Here is a 17,847-nt window from a genome sequence, read left to right as displayed (position 1 = left end):
CTCCTTTTGTGGCAAGGTGTAAAACAGCTTCTATTTACCTTACCAAACATTTTTTTGGAAAAAATATATAAATTTAGCCGCATTAAATGACTAAAATGTCGCAAATCAGCCGCTTCTAATTCTATTTTTTGACTTTTTTTGACACAGAAAACAAATAACACATGATTTTTACATTTTTCAACTTTTAAATTTATTTTTAGGCTAAGGTTTTTTCTTTAATTTACCGAAAAACAGACATTTTCCCTATACCTACTGTGTTATTTTGGACCCAAATTGCCGTTCAATTTGTGTTTTACGTAACAATGGGTTGGACTACTCGGTATTTCTATGGCTCTGGGCAAGACAGTACACTAAAGTTGGGACAACCCGGCGGTCTTTAACTGTCAAAAGTACATTTAAAAGACCCTCCTCAAAAAATAATCACAAGTTTACATATATATACTACATATTCCAAATATTCCAATTGTGTTTTAAAAAATTAACAACGGTTTATTCACTCTATTGGAATTGTGAGAATACGGTTTTAAAATTCTTTATAGTATTTTTTTGTTTAATACCAAATTGGACGGGTGAACAGGCGTCCCATCTACCCCCACCCCACTGTACGTATTACCCCGTAACGGGGCACCTATTATGTAAGTGACAGAACACCCACGTTTTGAAGACTGTCGTTGCGCTGCCATACGAAGATAAATGATTAACATTTGTTCATATATACACATATAGTTGGATGGGGTAAGATGGGACACCTTTAGCACAGAATATCTAAATATCCTGATTGTGTTTTAAACAATTAACAATGGTCTATGGGAGTCGTGAAGATACGGTTTCATAATTCTTTGAATGTTCTATATTTACTACTAAATAGGACGAGAAAATAGAATAAAAAGGTGTCCCATCTTCCCCCATCCTATAGCAGGGTAAAAGAAGGTGTGACACCTTTTCATTATATTTTTCATTATTAAAGTCACAAAAAATAAACACCCGTAAAGTAACATACAAGGTAACTCGTAAAGTGTATGAACACTCGTGTTATAACGACTGTCGTTTTCCGGCGACGCGAGGGTGAAGTAAGTTACAGTGATTCAATTGTCTTTGGTCTGTGTGTGAACTTTAGTTGTGCAGCAGAAGCAATAACCTATCACGTTGATTTATACATGCAAGCTTGGCATACAGATTAAATACCACAAAGATCGACATTTCACGTAATATCTATGATTCATCGCACAAATAGTTGTTGTTCAAAATTGGGCGTTTAAAGGAAAGTGTACGTTCAAAATGATACGAAGCTTGACTATCTTGTTTTACCACGAATCGTGGTTATGCTTTGCATTGCCGAAGCTAAAACAATTCAAGCTTTGGAAGTTAAATAGCCTATATTTAGTTTAAAAATATAAAGGAAATGTTGGTCCAGTAATACGTATAAAATAATATGTATTTATGAAGTAATAAATTCGTTAAATACTGACGTTTGACTTCGAGTGGTTTTGTGTCTGAACTCATCATAACTTCCGATAACTTAACTCGAAATACAAAACAGCTGTTTCGGTTGAAATTTGAAACAAACGTTTTAGTTTATAATTAACCGCAACCGTCGCATTGAATTACGAGTTAAATAGTCGGAAGTTTTTACGACATCAGCAGAGCATACAGTTTTTTTTAAATGCGTCAGTACAGGCTAGGTGTGGCATATTATCTCCATACCAATTTTTAAAAATATATATTTAAATATTAAACGCAGAAAACTTCATTAAAAGTTGGTCTATAATGGAGACTTACAAACTGCTGATCACGGTAAGACTAATAATAAAAGATCGTTTAAAACGTTAAATATAAAAAAGTAGAGTACATTCTATTGTAATGTTAACATTTTTACTCGGTATTCAACTTTAAATAAACGAATGACTGTTTAGTATAATAATATATTTATTAGGGTGAGGTAAGACGGAATTCAAGAAAAGATATAGGCCTATTTTTAAATATCCTTTTACGGGCACTTATTTAATAATATACAAAACAAATGTTAGATAAAGTAGGGTGGAAGAAGATGGGACACCTTTTCATTATATTTTCTTGTCCAATTAAGTAATATTTAAAAAAAAAATAAAAACTTATAAAACCGTTTCCTTACGACTCCCATAAACCGCATATTTATTGTTTAAAACACGACCAAGATATTTGTTTTTTATGTGCTAGAGTGTCCCATCTTTCCCTAATATATATTCGACAGTATTTTCACGGTCCAACAAAGTGTGCAAAAAGGCGGTTGCTACTGTTAGTATTTAAAATCGTTGTTGAATGAACAGAACATGTTTTTAACGGCAGAAAAAGCATAATAATAATAATAAGATGCTTATGCTGGATAAAAAATTGTCAATATGTCTTAAAAGCAAAAAATATTCTTTTAAAATTATATATATATAGAGAGAGACATAATGAGTTTACATGTCAAAGTAACTAGCACAGACTGTTAATTTAGGTACGTTAACTACAAGGCTCAGAATACTATTATAATACAAAAAAATCCCAACTTTAAAGTTGTGTAGGTTTTCATTGGCAAACTTTAAAGGGTTTGTTTTTATTTGAATAATATATATCTCAGGGGTTATTCAAATGTGTTATACCTATATGGTACTAGGATAACTTGTATGAAAAATATATATTTAAAGTAAATGCACAGCTCCCATGTTATAACGACTGTCATGCGAGGTAAAACAAGTTTATAAGTTATAATAATACTAGTTCGTGGCATCACCCGAAACCCGCCCATATTTTGAGTTTGGAAATATTGAGCAATATGTGCTTAAGAATCTCTTCTTCCCCCACTCTACTATATTTGTATATGTTGTATTCGTTTAAACTTTAAAACCTAATTTTCATAACTTGCCCTATGTCCCAATTTCCCCCACCCTACTATATAATGTATATGAGTGTAAAATACAAAGTACCTGAGTATATATTTTGTTTATTCATACGAAACCACTCAGTGTGATTTTGTACACGATTTTAACGCAGACGAACGCCAGATACTTGGGATCAGGTACGAACGCAACCGTGTGTGTAAAAATTACAGGAGTGACCGGCAACGCCACCAAATGGACAAAGTTGGATCATTTTTTCAGGAACGATTTTGAGAGGGATACAGCGGAACAATATATTGTGGAACATGATGGTGAACAAGTTGATGAACCTCTGATTGTACAATTAAGTATGTATTATTCTGGCTGGTGATGAATCTTCTTCCTAAGTTATCTGCTAACCCCTAACTACTAACTTATATAATCACCAACTCATATAACCATTAAACCCTAACTAACCCCCCATAACCCATAACCTCTAACACTTCCCATTAGACTAATCTGTAACGTAACGGGGGATTCCTTAGTCGTCCGACCACGTAGCGCAGTTGCTTGGTTAGTGCGCGTGCCTGTACTAAGGAGGTAATAGGTTCAACGCTTGTCGTTGCTACCATTGTGGGCGCATGTTTCTTTGGGCAAAACCGTTAACGGCAATTGCTCCAACCCAGTGGGCAGTTATGAGTTGTCCAAGTTATCAGCCACTCATAAAAAAAATAAAAAGACAAAAACAGTAATCACCCACAAAGTAACATACTTGGTTACCTAAGATGGCACGAGGTGTATAAACAGGCGTGTTATAACGACTGTCGTTTTCCAGCCACGTGAGGATAAAGACATTTTTATATATACAGCAAGTATATTTCCATGTCTGTTGTGGCCTAAACCTACACTTTTTACTAATTATCCTGGACTACTTTCTCATGCCACCGGTATGGCAAGTGGCAACCACTCTAAACTTTACGTTTAACCATTTTAGAACTGACAGGCTTGTTACAAAGTGACAGCTGGTTGTGTGATGATGTCATAGTTGAATACATTGGACAACGTTTCGAGTTCCCGGTGTTTGATTGGATAGAAGGAGATGAAGTATCTGTTACACGGGGAGATGGTATGATTGCTTAGGATTGTGTAACATAAGGGAGGTTGTGGAATATTGTTGAATTTAATGTAAAAAGAGAAAGCGTCATTGGGTCCCATATTTGATTAAAAGGGTCCCATTAAAAAAAAATGCTCGGAACTATTGTAAAAAATTGGCTGTGTGGTAATGCATGGGATTCCTAATGTTCAAAAAACACTTAACTTGTTTCTGCTTAATTTCTAATTCACTAAAAAAACTCTTTTTTTTGGATTTCTCATAATTAATGCTTTTTATTGGCGATCTTATAAAACATTTTTATAAAATAAAGAATTTTACTTTGGTTTAATACTTTAATTTACCCATTTGAAATAGATACATACAACCCTGCTCTAAGTCAACACGTTTTCTTGCAATAACAAAAGGAATTTTCAACCTTTTTTAAAACAAATTGTTCATTATGTTTCCGTGATAAGTTTTCTCAAAAGAGTTGGCTGTTCGTGTTGAAAATTGAGTTTGAAACTGAGTGTTTTCCTTACAATCTGCTTGGTTTTCTAAAACTTTGGTGGTAACTTTAGTTCACTTGAGCATCTCTACCATCTGATTTTGTTGTGTTTGTGTTATGCCTATTTAGCAAAATAAACTTGTATGTAGAGAGTTTACTCTGTAAGTATAAAATCTGAGCTTTGAACAAATTAAATTATAGTTTCTGTTTTCGTCATGTTTTTAATTAAAGTCTTTTCATCCTCAGCAACTCTGCCTCAAAATGTCACCAATGCTCAATGCCGAAAACTTCGTGCAGAAGAAATTGAGAAAAATTTAAAAAAGTTTGAATGGCAGCCTCACCCCAAGTCTGACAAGGAGCTGAGTTGGGGAGTGAACCGTTACATGAAAGCTTCCAACTACTTTGAGCTACCAAGCATCCTCAAGAGAACACAAGGACAACTTGAACTAGCTGCAGGATCGGGTCTCACTATAGCTCTGCACATGGGAACGAATTTGTTCAAAAGTAAATTCACTAATAAATGTACTTTGGAAAGCTCATAGCATTAGTTTATACAAGCATAATCCATGAAACATTTGCCTTTTTAAACTAGCATGGAGATGTTGAACTGGCAAACAGAGGCTTAAATCTAAGGTGTCCTGATATGCCTTGCCTTGTGATAGGGTTAAGATTGATAACACAAAAATAATAATACTGCAAATTCGTATCTGTATTAATCTTGCCATTTTACCAACAGCAGCATATCTTGCTCAATCAAATTTCAAATAAAAATTTAATTATAACTATAATATTTCCTTCAGACTTGTTCTGCAAACTGAAATATTTGAATGATTATAAGAAACTTTACAGCAAAACTGGCTTTAATGATCCAATGTTCATTGATGAGTAAGTATTTCTGTTTTGTAAGCATGGATAGGTGTTATATTAGGTTATGGATAAAACAATGTAGGGCTAAAAATATATATTATATTCAACTCAGTATTTAAATTTTGTAAATATCCTATTTTTGAATAGATTAGCGAAAAGCAACGGTTTTAATCGAGACATTTATGTTCAGATGGAAAACGGATAAAGAATTTGGACGTCAAGTTCTAACAGGAGTTTCTCCACTTGCATTTGAAAGATGCTGCAAAATTCCTGAATATTGTGGTGTAACAAATGAACATGTATCTGGTTTGTTAGCTGATGATAAAACATTGGAAAGTGAATTAAAGGTAACAACACTAAAATGATGCAATTCTTAATTCTCTTTTACTTTTGTACTAAATAATGCACAGAAACTTAGTCAGCCAGGTAAACTAAAAAGCAATAGTCATATTGTGTTTAAGCTGTTTTGAGTGATACTTTTTATGAAATTTGTTGATACTTTTATTTATAAACATTATATTTTTATAAAAACAATGAATTATGAAGGCTAAAAGATATATTAGTAATATACAGCAAATGAACATTGTTTATAATAATAAGGCCATTAACACGCTTTATCAATTTGTTGCTAAAATTTAAATAGTGAACGATTTTTCAGGCTGGAAAAATTTATATTGCTGACTATTCTGACACGTTGGATATTGAAAGAAATGACATTCCAGGGTCGGACAAAAAGTTTATTTGTGCTGACTGTGTGGCGTTATTTTACGTCAATCCCAATGGAGATTTTCTTCCCATAGCAATCCAACTTTGTCCGAATGAAGAAGAGACAATACACACACCTAAAGGAAATGAACATGACTGGCTTCTTGCAAAGATATATTTTAGAGCTTCTGTTAGAAGCACTCATGAGGTAAGTAATAGGCAGGGATTCAGATAAAACTAAGTTATTGCTACTTTCAATTGTAACTGATGGTTATGTTAAACCTGCCTAGCTCTTTATTAAGAACAATTTTACTGTTGGAAAGGGCTACCTTGCCATATTGTACACTATGCAGCATAACTAGGTTTTTTTCACCGACTTACCATTACCCTATATACTGTTCATAGTGGATATACCATTACCTACAAACACATGCTGTGTCTGAAACTTTTTGCATTGCTATGTTTCGCAACCTTCCACGAAACCACCCCATGTATAAACTGCTCCGACAACACCTACGCACAGCACCAGCTATTAACACTGATGGACGTCTCCTACTAGTTCCAACCGGATCACTAGCGAACAAGGCCAGTCACCTGAGTGAGTAAAATTTGGGGATTTTCAGCAGAAACTTAGCCTAACATGCTCTAAAAGCTGTGTAAATACTTTTAATAAATCAGAACAACCTTCCAGTAGTTGTGCAAAAGTTTAAAGCTTGAAAACCAGTTTATTTGCCAGTTTAAATGTTTGTTATCTCAACCAAATTATATATTTTGAATCTCATATATTTAGCCTGAACCATTTATAATATATATATATATATATGTGTGGTTGCTGAACTAAAACACAGCATTGTAGATGCTGCATCTTCAGTGAGGAAAAGATACAAAACATTCAAGTTACAACAAATCGATATCCCAAAGTGCCTCAAATATAAAGGTTGGATTATATTTCATTGTCTTGTTGTGTGCATAGCAGGGCAATAAGAGTCCCAATAACATTGGAGTCTTATTTCATACACATCTCAAGTCTGCTAAACGTATGTAGAAAACTTAAAATAGTGGAAAAAACAATTGGTAAACCATTGTATGAATAAATTGATTTGGAAACTGGAATAAATAAATGTAACTTACTTTATCCTCGCGTGGTCGAAAAACGACAGTCGTTATCATACGGGTTTAACACCTCGTGCCAGCTTACGAGTTACCTTGTATGTTACTTTGTAGGTGATTATTTTTTGGGCGGATTTTTTCATTTTTTTATGTATGGCTGATAATTTAGACAACCCATTAGTGACCATTGGGTTGGAGCATATTCCGTTTAGTGTCTTGCTCAAGGACACATACGCCCACAATGTTAGCAGCGTCGAGCCTTGAACCCATTACCTCTGGGTTACAGGCAGGTGCTCTAATCACTATGCCATGGCGCCGGAAACTTAACAATGCAGATGAATTTTAAAACCTTATTCTAATAATCAACTATTCTTTACTTAGTTAACATCTAGCCAGTAGCCACTTATACTTTAATTTATTTTGCAGGTTTGGACGATCCAAATCTTCTTCCTAACTTTCATTACAGAGATGATGCATTAGATGTTTGGAATGCAATCAAACAATATGTTGCAAATGTAGTTAATTATCATTATACATGTGACAAGGTGATTGGTTGAAAAAGAAGGCTCTGACTCGATATTAGGCATACGGTGTATGAGTGTTTGTGGTGTATGGGAATACATCTATATAATACTCATCATGAGGTTATGAACACTTCTTATGTCTGGTTTTTAAAAACACAAGAATGAGATGTTTAAGTATACTGCATAACTCCACAGTGAGCATAAGATTTAGGTATGAAACGGGACTTACATTGGGCTGCCTTACATTAATAGGGACTTACATTAATAGGACATAGTGGATGATTATGAACTTCAAAGCTTTATGTTCGACACTGCACATGAAGGCTTTGGTTGGCAAGACAATGACTTAAGAGGAGTCCCTGACAAACTCAACACCAGAGATGAACTGGTAAGCTTTATTTGGTGGGGGATATTTAATTAACGCTAACAATTACTAACAAGTGGTTTGTAATTGTTTCAGATTGACATGACCACCATCATTATATTTGCAAGCACTGCCCAACATGCTGCTGTTAACTTTGGACAAATGGAGACTTATTGTTTTATTCCAAATGCACCAGGAAGCATGATACTACCACCTCATAAAAGAGGAGAAGTGAGTTGTTATTGTGTGCACCAAATCAACAACCTTATATTGGCTATGATATTCTATATTTCCTTTATAATACCTCTTTCACAATGGTCAGAGTTTCCATTCCAGTGTGTCATGTATTTCTATGGGCAAAGATATCTAACATTAATTGCTTTAGCTCAATGGTCACTAATTGAAACCTAGGTCTTTACATCACTAATGTATTACAAACAAAATACCCCCCTACAAATAAAACACCTTATTTTAGTTTAACCCATCATGGTTGCTACGTTCCAGTTTACTTTTGTGAAAATGAAACCTGTTTGTTGCAGGCAGATGAGAAAAGAGTGATGGATTCTCTTCCAGGAGTTGTGGTTTCAAGCATTTTAATAAGTTTCTCATTTGCTCTATCAGAGTATGCAAAAGATGAAGTGAGTATTATACAGTATCAGCATCAGTAGAATGGCACTTGGTTTTAAGTTCATTTTTTATCAGAGACGCTTGCTCTAGTAGGTACAAGGTGTATAAAATATGGCAGTCACCTTGTGTTTCTTACATTGCCCCACTATGCAAGGATATATAAGTAACTTCATACATATTTCTTGAATTGTGTTAAAACCATTAGAACAACTGCACTAACAGAGAATAAGGAAATAAAAGAATATTTGCGTTTGTAGATATTTCTTGGCGATGTGCCGGATAGATTATTCACTGATCCAAAAGTTATTGAAATGCAAGTTGCTTTCAAAAAGGAACTCGTTAAACTTCAATCAAAATTTGAAGAACGAAACAAGAAATTGAAATACCCTTACACCTACCTTTTGCCTGATAAAATACCAATAAGTATTGCAATTTAATGTGCATGGATAAAAATGTATATAAATGCGCTTGTTTGCGTATAAGCTTGTAAAAGTTATGTATGGTCCTAATAATCTTGTACTCTTATTAACATTAATACACAGAGACCTAATATATAAAAAAAAATATAGGAATGTGCATATGTCGAACACAAAATTTAAATATTGCCACAAGTGGTGTTAGAGAGCGAGCAGGACAACATAATGTGTGCACAAGCTGCAAGAGGTAACCACATTTCAAATGTGATCATAAACAAAACCAAAAATTTACTTTGTACATGTTTTATTATATAAATTTTTCTTGATAAAGAGAATCGTTTAGTAAAGCAGGTTATTTACAGTATGTTCAAATCAGTTTAACATGTTCCAAATGTGAAATGGCATTGGTTCAAGATAAGAAAGTTATTTTTTGTGTGGAGTTAATAAGATCTTTAAACATATTCTGTCTTTGTCTCTTTTGTTACTTTGCTGAAAAATAAAAGTGAGGTTTAGACAGAAGGTACATAACATACTTGAGCAGTACAATATATTTTATACACCTCCTGCTCACAAGCTGTTTTCAATATAGACATGCACATGTTATGTTTACACAGCTTACTTACAAATTAGGTTACACAAGAAAACACCTTTTAGTACACATTCCGTAACATGCAGTCAATAAAATGTAACAATGTACAAGGATTAAACAAGTCATATATATTCAATTTTTTTATATGTTCAATAATTGAGTACACTTCAAATCCCTTTTATTAGTATTTGAATGAATGCATGTAACTGTCACGTGACGTGACAACACTAGTCGTTATAACACAGATGTTTTGTTTTTTATACACCCCATGCCCACTTACGAGTTACAACAAATATAACTTTTTCTGAATCACTGACAATTTAGAAAACCTATAAATGACCACTGAAGTAAAGATATTTCCGTTAGGTGTCTTGCCCAAGGACACAAATGCCCACAATGGTAGCAGCATCGAGCCTTGAACCTCTCTGGGTTAGAGACTTGTGCGCTTACTATTATGCCACATGATAGCAATGTTAGTATACGTGACATATATTTCATACCTTGGTTGATAAGTATATGGATATGAAGAATGTTTATCTTCATCTTCATTTTTCTTGCATGCTCCACATATTAATACAAGACCAGCTAGTAGAGCTGTTTGTAAATTTATTATGTTATTAAATATAACATCAACAGTATATTAATAATTATAACAAAGAAATTTATATCACAGTTACTCTATTTTATAATTTAAATAAATCTATTTTGTGGTTTCGTGACGAAACAATAAAACAGCGATTTATATGTTGTTTAGTTGTTACTGATATCACTGCAAAAATAGTTTATTAAATATAAGTTAAAGATAAACTAAATTTTGTAGTTTGTTTTCAAGAAAATAAAAAAAACTTGACAACTGTTAGTTCTTCGCGCCGACTTACTAATTGCTCCACAAATCCATCCAATATAAAGGCACGAGCCAAACTCATATTTAAAATTCGAATTTTTATACATAGGGTCATGAAACTGCTGTTGTACGCCCACAGCAAACCATATTGTGCTAATTAAGGTACAGGTTCCTGTAATATATGATGTTTGTGTTGTATTTTAACATAGGGGCAGTTTTTGTGTCAAACTGGTTTGATACACACTTTGTAATCTATATATTGAATTTGCCTATTTGGGTATTTTAACGAGATTTAGCTGACCAACAGTATGTGTCTTAATTTAAAAGTATTAACATAAATGTTGGTAAATTATGTTGTGTTGTTTATGAGTTTATATCCGATAAGCACAAATGTTTAATACAAATAAATTGTTTTGTGTAACAAGTGTGATTCATGCATAAAACAGTCAAAGTGATAAACAGTAAAGTAGGAACAAACAATTGATTGGTGTTGGTTGGTAAATGATTAATGGTGGTAATATAACACAAAGAATTGAACTTTTAACATTTAGCAAACATTAACAAAGAAGAACAAGCAAGCAAGCTAATTTATAACTGAAATTCAATTATTAACAGTGACCATATTTTTTATTCATAACTTGTACTTTGTCACCTTGCTTATTGTATACCATGTGGCAAACAACAACAATCTAAACTTTCTTTACTATAAAACATCAAATGAAAATGTTAATATGGAACTTTTCACAAATTTAGTGATAAAGCTTTAAATATTATTGCTTTCCTTTAATAATTTAGTGGAACATAGTTTCATATTCTAAGGAAGACACTTCAATCAATGATTTTTAACTTTGTTACACAGCTTATGCAAGTTATTTTCAACACTAGTTCATCAAGCTGTTCCCTTAAAAAATTGTCTGTATATGTTTCTCTGTGGAACACCAGTCAAATTTCCCTGGTTTAACACAAGAGACGTAAATAGCTTTCAAACAGCCAAGACAAAAACGCCAGGTGTCTTGATCATAAGCATTGGGTTGGGTAGGAAACCCCAACTTGCAAATAATAATGTTAACTGCAATTGGTATAAAACTAAGGCGTCCATTGCTACAATATCTTATAATCACTATTATAAGAAAATATATTGTGCCACTGCCCCTAGGCCGGCTGTTTTTGACAGTTTTTATAGAATGTTGCATCCGCTTGATCCGGTGAAAGTGTTGTAACAATTACCCTTAGCACACATGCTTTCTCTCAAACTTACAATACGATTTCATTTAATATCATTATACAAAAAATAGTTCGTATTTTCCGGATTACAAAATTTATCACCACAGAACGGTGTTTCGTCAATGGGGAAACCCCTATTTGGTCTTTCCTATAGAAGTTTTCATGTCAACAAGCTAGGATATGACTGCTACAAAACTATGCGACTCGCTTACGACAAAAAACTAACCGGAATAGACCATACAAACAAAAAAAAACCGCAACTTACCAATAGCGGAAGACACCCATCCAATATAAAGACAGGAACCAAACTCATAAACAAACTCCCTCTCTTGGTAGAAAGGACTGTAAAACTCATACGTCACTCTCCATGCGTACCACGACACAGCACCTCCACACATCAATCCTGTGTGTACATGCAAAAACAACATGCAAACAAAATTGAGATTAGGGAAATTACCAGTCGGTGAGTAACGTCGGAGTTACTTGAAATGTGCGACGCCATCTTAATTCTCTTTAAAAGAAACAAATATAATATAGCATTTATAGCTTTCATGGTGCCAAAGCCACTTTTGCAAATTTTGTTAAAAGTAAAATTGAAAAGTAGTTTCGTTTAAAGAGAATCCAAGAAATTTAACATGCATGAATTAGTTTTGTATACACGCACATCATTCGTGCTCATCTAACCGGACAAGAGAAAAAACACAGCAGATGCAACTCCAATGTAGGACTTCGTTTTTTCTTCATTTTTAATCATTGTGGTACATCTTAGACTGGCCATACCGACTATTGTGCCAAATAATGATGATATTACAGCTACCACCATCAGCGCTCTCTGTGCTTGTAATGTGGCTGCACGAGTTATAAAAACATAAAGGTCGATTTTGTTTTACAAACGTTCACTTTTTGAGAGCAATCACAGCACCAGTTTATACGTGACTCCGTTTCATATATAAAAATACAAAGACAAACCTGGTAGAATTTAAAGAAAGAACATATTCTATTGCTTTTCAAGCATTCTACCAGATTTGTTAAATGTATGCATAACTTAAACTAACCAGCTACTATATGGAAGACGCCGGACACCATAGTAATGATGTTTTTTGGTTTTGTGTTAGCTTCCAACGCAGTGGTGCAGTCAAGCGATAGCAGTGAACATACCATGGCAAGAAAAGATGCGATGGTGGCGATACACATCAATGCTCTCATCGCTTGGATGTCAGCTATATTACGTCACAATGCATTTTTATACGTCAGAAATACACGCTAGAGTTTGTTAACTATACGGTGGTTTTCTCGCGTTTTCGCCTAGTTCGAAATGACGTGTTTACCTGTTGCGGCTATATATAATATTATTTTTTGACTTACGCGTGGAATAGATTGCAACTTTGCCGTAATTATCACACAGAAATATTCCCCACTTGGGTGCGAAACATCGCCACCAAATTCCGCCGAAGTTTGCCAGCCGACCCAGCAATGGATCTGAAGCTTGCCACGCACTATGTTTCCAATCCGGGAACACAGTGACGAAGATTAACGTGATGTGGATTGGAATGTGCAAGCCAAAACATCCAGCGCCAAATTGGTGAAGCAAACCCATGTTTTAGTAGGTTATTATATACAATCTAACAAACTAAAAAGCTTTTTTTTGTAACGTTACTGTAGTGATTTAGTTTAAACAACCTGGATTCAGTTTTAAACCTAAGATCAGCACAGATTTGGTAAATTTAAAAGCGCCTTACTTAAATGGTAGCAAAATATTACTGCTCTAAAACTCAATTATTTTTATTTGATCCTTATAACAATTTGATTGCATTCTTCGACCAACTGCTTTTCGCAACATCTGGCTATATCATTAAACTCTTATGCTTTCATCTCGATCATAGAGCAACTACAGCAGGTTACAAATGAAACTAACAGAAGATAATCCGACATAGCAACGTTATGTTTCTACCGTTGTCCAGATGAATCTCAATAACGGATCGTTAAATATTGACTGACGTTACCCCCGTTTTTGATTATCATTTTTGCCGTAATTTGTTAAATCTATCTTTATTCGAATGTACATAATAAACAGCATTTTTAAGTTTACCGCGCATTTTAATAGACTTTGATCGACATTGTTGTGTACCTTTTATTTATAACATTTACGCTTTATACAATATATATAGTGATGTGGGGTAAGATGGGACACTTTTAGCACATAATATCCAAATAACCTGATCGTGTTTTAAACAATTTACAACGGTCCATGGGAGTTGTGAGGATACGGCTTTATATTGCTTTGAATGTTTTTTTGTTTACTACCAAATGAGACGAGTAAACAGAATGAAACTGTGTCCCATCATTCCCACCCTACTATACTTTAGTATACTTAGTTTCACATAAGATCACTAACAATAGAAATTACTTTTTTTCAAAGATTATTATTAAACCTCCTACCGGCTTGTTGCAGAAGTGGTTTTCCATAATTGTCACATTTAAAAGCCCCCTGTTTAGGGCTTATACATCGAAGGAAGATTCCATTAAATCTTTTAACCCTTCCCATTAAGTTTTCCTCTAACTGCCAAGCGCTGTGACACCAATCCGGAAAGATGAGGACGTAGAAGAGCAAATAAAAGAACATCCACATGATAACAAGGAAGCAAAGTGCGGATCCTTTACTTCCGTGATTCTTTTTAGAGTTTATTCCACCAAACGAAGCCATTATTTTACATTACCAACAACTCGTCTTCTATAGGTTATCATGTATAATATATTGACGATATTAATAATATTACAATTTTGTTTAAATGCGTTTTTTTGTAAGGTTTAAAGTGAGCCAAAATCGTGTGACAGACATGGCGGAAATACACATTATAGGCGTCAAATCAATCCTTCACTAATATCATTATTCTAGTTTCTTAAAAACTATTATACGTTCATTCTTCACGCTCACTGTTGGTTTTACATCTCTATAGGTAACTTAATTATACGTAATAATATTAATGTGCTGTAAATTCAGCATAGCGTATCTGACTCTTTATTTACGTTTTTCACAGTTGGATACCGCTGAGCTCAAACCTATGATCATTAGTTTTCGTAGACCAGCTTACGCGATTTGCGACGTGACGTAGCTACTACGCCAGCATGGTTACACGGTTTACTTGCGTTGCGCGGTTACTTCGTGAACCGGTAATGATTGCGCCACATGTAACATGGCGAGAAATCCACCGTATTAAGTATATAGTATGTAAAATCTTATGTTATACAAGTTTTGGTATGCTAAACATAAACTAGACAAAAAAGTAGCTTGGAAAAATAAACTGTATATAGTAGGGTGGGGGAAGATGGAACACCTTTTTATTCTATTTTCTCGACCCTTGTGGTAGTAAACAAAGAGCATTCAAAGAGTTAAAAAAACTTATTCTCACACCCCCGTGTTTCGTTGTTAATTGTTTAAAACACGATATGGATATTCGGATGGTGTGTGCTAAAGGTGTCCCGTTCTACCCCACTTTACTATATTTTATTTTTAGACATATAAGTGTATATAAGCTATTAAAGATGGTTGCTACGCAACAAGTTGCTGCCTACCTTATCTACTATTATTATACAACTGTCCCGAAAAAATACAATTTAGTTTTCCGGCCCTAAAAAGCATTCTCACATGGCAAACAAAATATAAGAAGTATTCATACCTGATAAAAAGATGCTTGGTTTGCCATAGTTACTGCAAGTAAAACCACCCGCTTTTAAAGTCATGCATTGCCACCACACACCGTCATAGGTTGGCATTCTGCCGTATAAGGCACTTGATGTCTATTGAACAAAGTGCTTATTTATCGAACGTTCATATATTTGATATTCAATTATAAATGTAACTTATTTACCCTCGCGTGGCGGGTCAAGAACAGTCGGTTGTTTTGTTTTATACTGCTTGGACCCGCCATTATAGTGACCCTTAAGCTGGGGCAATTGCCGTTAAGTGTCTTGTCCAAGAACACACATACCCGCAATGGTAGCAGCCACGAGCCTTAAACCTATAACCTCCGGGTTAGAAGCAGACTCGCTAACTAACTGTGCCATAGCTACGGACTAGATTGTAACACACCAGTGGACAAATACCAATTTTGATAAAGTAGTTGGAAACTGCTGTATATATTCGTGTTAATCTATCAACTTCGTGTTGAACCAAATTTCTGGTATTTTCAAACTCGAAAATGTGTAAACAGAAAGATAAAGGAATTAGGGGGCGCTAGTTTTGAACTTTAAATTGATCAGAAAACAGCACGGTAAACGTCTATCTAACGATTAAAACATTATTAAAGAAGAATCACAGGCTTTGAGTACAGTAGCATTAGCCTACTTATCTATGAGCTTGCGTACAATAGTTAAACATGACCTATACCTAATATTATTCCAGGTCAGAAGGGCAATAGGCCATGTGTTAATATTAATATCAGTTGTGCATTTTTGTGATAATGGTGTTTGTCTGAATAATAAGGCGCAGCTTGTTATGTTTGTTCCCGAATTAACGAAACCACGTTTGACGTCAAAATGTATATATTCTGCTACACCGCTAAGTTAATAATTCAAAGAACAATTAAACACATCAACGAATCTGCGCGCCATCAATTTTGCTGATGTCATTATACTTTAATTAAAAAAAATCCTTCATCGTTGAGTAATTCTTTAGCTGGTGACCAGGGTCAATGTTGGTTTCAAAATGTTGCTTAGGCCTCGGAAAATGTTTCTTACTGATACCCACTGTATATTTTCTGGGCGAAAAACGCGAGCGTCCTTATATAACTTAAAATACGCGAAAACATGCTTCGCCACCGTAATTTGCCAGACTTACGTAAAGATAACGGTTTATTACGCCACAACAACAATATGAATTACGTCAATAACGGTATGCGACGTAATATACCTTTCTGTATAGCTTACATTTTGCACATTTTTTGTTGATAAAATACAAAAACGTGCAGCATTTTTATGACGGCGAATTAAAGAAAATCAAAGATCCGTGATGCATGAACCTGCATATTAACATATTATTTTATATAGTAGGATTGGGGAAAATGGGACAACTTTTTATTCTATTTTCTCGTCGCATTTGGTAGTATAAGAAGAACATTAAAAGTATTATAGATCCGTATCCTTACGACTATCATATACCGTTGTTAATTGTTTGAAACACGATCATAATATTTAAATATTATGTGCTAAAGGTGTCCCGTCTTCCCCCACCCTACTATATGACGTAACGATCGTACTTTGTTTTAAATACAGCAGCGTAACTTTGGGTTTTGGTGTATTAATCTGAACTTTGTTCAATTCATTATGTCTAGCTTGGAAAACACGTGGGCACAGTTCTTTTTCACGCATAGACAAAGTTAGTTTTCCACACGGACCCCCACTTTTTACAAGGAAAATATAGATTGGGGTTGAGGGCAGAACATTTTGAAACCAAAATCGACTGGTCACCAACTAAAGGATTACCTTATCCTTATCGATCAAGATGGTTTGAAGAAACACTTTAAACTTGAACTATATACTTTTTAATACACAAGTAACCTTTAGGATTTTTTCTACAACTGTTTAAATTATTATTATTTTACTTCACCTGCCAACTGCTTATCTTCCAGTATGGTAAAACACATGTGGTAAACACGCCGACGAAGATGAGCATGCCAAGTCCAAAGAAAACTGTTCTTAAAGCAGGTTTAACTGCCATTATAAAACTTATGTCAAATTAACCTACAAAGTTACGACTAAGATTAGCAAACACCTTACAAATATGAGAGCCGGGGTTGTCTTCTCGTCTATATAGCGACTAAGCTGGTCGGCGACCAGATTAGATTTTGCATTTCTAATCGCTCGACTAAAACTTTCCTGGTAAATTTTGAACGACTAACTTTTTTAAGAGTGGTTCATATAAATTTAGTCGGCCGACTAAACATGAAGTTACACCGTCTAAAAATTAAAAAAAAACGCGGTAACCAATTTTAAAAAACGCGGTAACCAATTTTTTAAAAAACACAGTAACCAGTAGTGAGCGCCGACTACCCTTAGTCGGAGACTAAAGTATATTCCACCACGGTGAACCCATACAGACATGACACATGATGTCTGTTCAATACAGAAAAAAAAGGATTTA

The 17,847-nt window shown here is 34.4% G+C and overlaps 2 protein-coding genes across 8 annotated transcripts; one reads left to right on the top strand and one right to left on the bottom strand.

Moving 5' to 3' along the window:
• Positions 1 to 1,330: 1,330 nt before the first annotated feature.
• Positions 1,331 to 9,201, top strand: LOC149735300 (allene oxide synthase-lipoxygenase protein-like). Its single transcript, XM_089878200.1, has 14 exons — positions 1,331 to 1,794; positions 3,016 to 3,208; positions 3,835 to 3,966; positions 4,685 to 4,942; positions 5,239 to 5,323; positions 5,496 to 5,652; positions 5,964 to 6,218; positions 6,416 to 6,608; positions 6,867 to 6,947; positions 7,547 to 7,665; positions 7,913 to 8,032; positions 8,105 to 8,239; positions 8,548 to 8,646; positions 8,893 to 9,201. The coding sequence occupies exons 1-14, from the start codon at positions 1,768 to 1,770 to the stop codon at positions 9,070 to 9,072; spliced, it is 2,034 nt and encodes a 677-aa protein (XP_089734326.1). The 5' UTR covers positions 1,331 to 1,767; the 3' UTR covers positions 9,073 to 9,201.
• Positions 9,202 to 9,338: 137 nt separating this feature from the next.
• Positions 9,339 to 17,470, bottom strand: LOC149735299 (claudin-7-like). 7 transcript variants are annotated; one of them, XM_089878211.1, is made up of 8 exons: positions 17,314 to 17,470; positions 15,386 to 15,506; positions 12,764 to 12,928; positions 12,393 to 12,557; positions 11,974 to 12,111; positions 10,519 to 10,656; positions 10,141 to 10,234; positions 9,339 to 9,540 (listed from the first exon to the last, which is right to left on the bottom strand). In XM_089878211.1, exons 1-8 carry the CDS (start codon positions 17,422 to 17,424, stop codon positions 9,504 to 9,506), a joined length of 969 nt encoding a protein of 322 aa, XP_089734337.1. In that variant the 5' UTR covers positions 17,425 to 17,470; the 3' UTR covers positions 9,339 to 9,503. The 7 variants fall into 7 exon arrangements, with proteins under 7 accessions (XP_089734337.1, XP_089734339.1, XP_089734340.1 ...); XM_089878213.1 differs by lacking the exon at positions 10,519 to 10,656; XM_089878214.1 differs by lacking the exon at positions 11,974 to 12,111.
• Between the last annotated feature and the right edge of the window lie 377 nt (positions 17,471 to 17,847).

This window comes from Ciona robusta, chromosome 5 (genome assembly GCF_009617815.1).
Source record: "Ciona robusta chromosome 5, ASM961781v2".
Lineage (NCBI taxonomy): Eukaryota > Metazoa > Chordata > Ascidiacea > Phlebobranchia > Cionidae > Ciona > Ciona robusta.
This window is presented reverse-complemented; position numbering and strand designations above follow the sequence as displayed.

Excerpts from the sequence above, each read along its gene's own strand:
- LOC149735300 (XM_089878200.1), top strand. The coding sequence starts at position 1,768 with ATGGAGACTTACAAACTGCTGATCACG. Across the intron at positions 5,324-5,495 it reads GATCCAATGTTCATTGATGA|ATGGAAAACGGATAAAGAAT; the intron begins GTAAGTATTTCT and ends ATTTATGTTCAG. Across the intron at positions 6,609-6,866 it reads GAACAAGGCCAGTCACCTGA|ATGCTGCATCTTCAGTGAGG; the intron begins GTGAGTAAAATT and ends ACAGCATTGTAG.
- LOC149735299 (XM_089878211.1), bottom strand. The coding sequence starts at position 17,424 with ATGGCAGTTAAACCTGCTTTAAGAACAGTTTTCTTTGGACTTGGCATG. Across the intron at positions 12,929-15,385 it reads ACCAAGCATCTTTTTATCAG|CTGACATCCAAGCGATGAGA; the intron begins GTATGAATACTT and ends GACGTAATATAG. Across the intron at positions 10,657-11,973 it reads ATGGGTGTCTTCCGCTATTG|GAACCTGTACCTTAATTAGC; the intron begins GTAAGTTGCGGT and ends CATATATTACAG.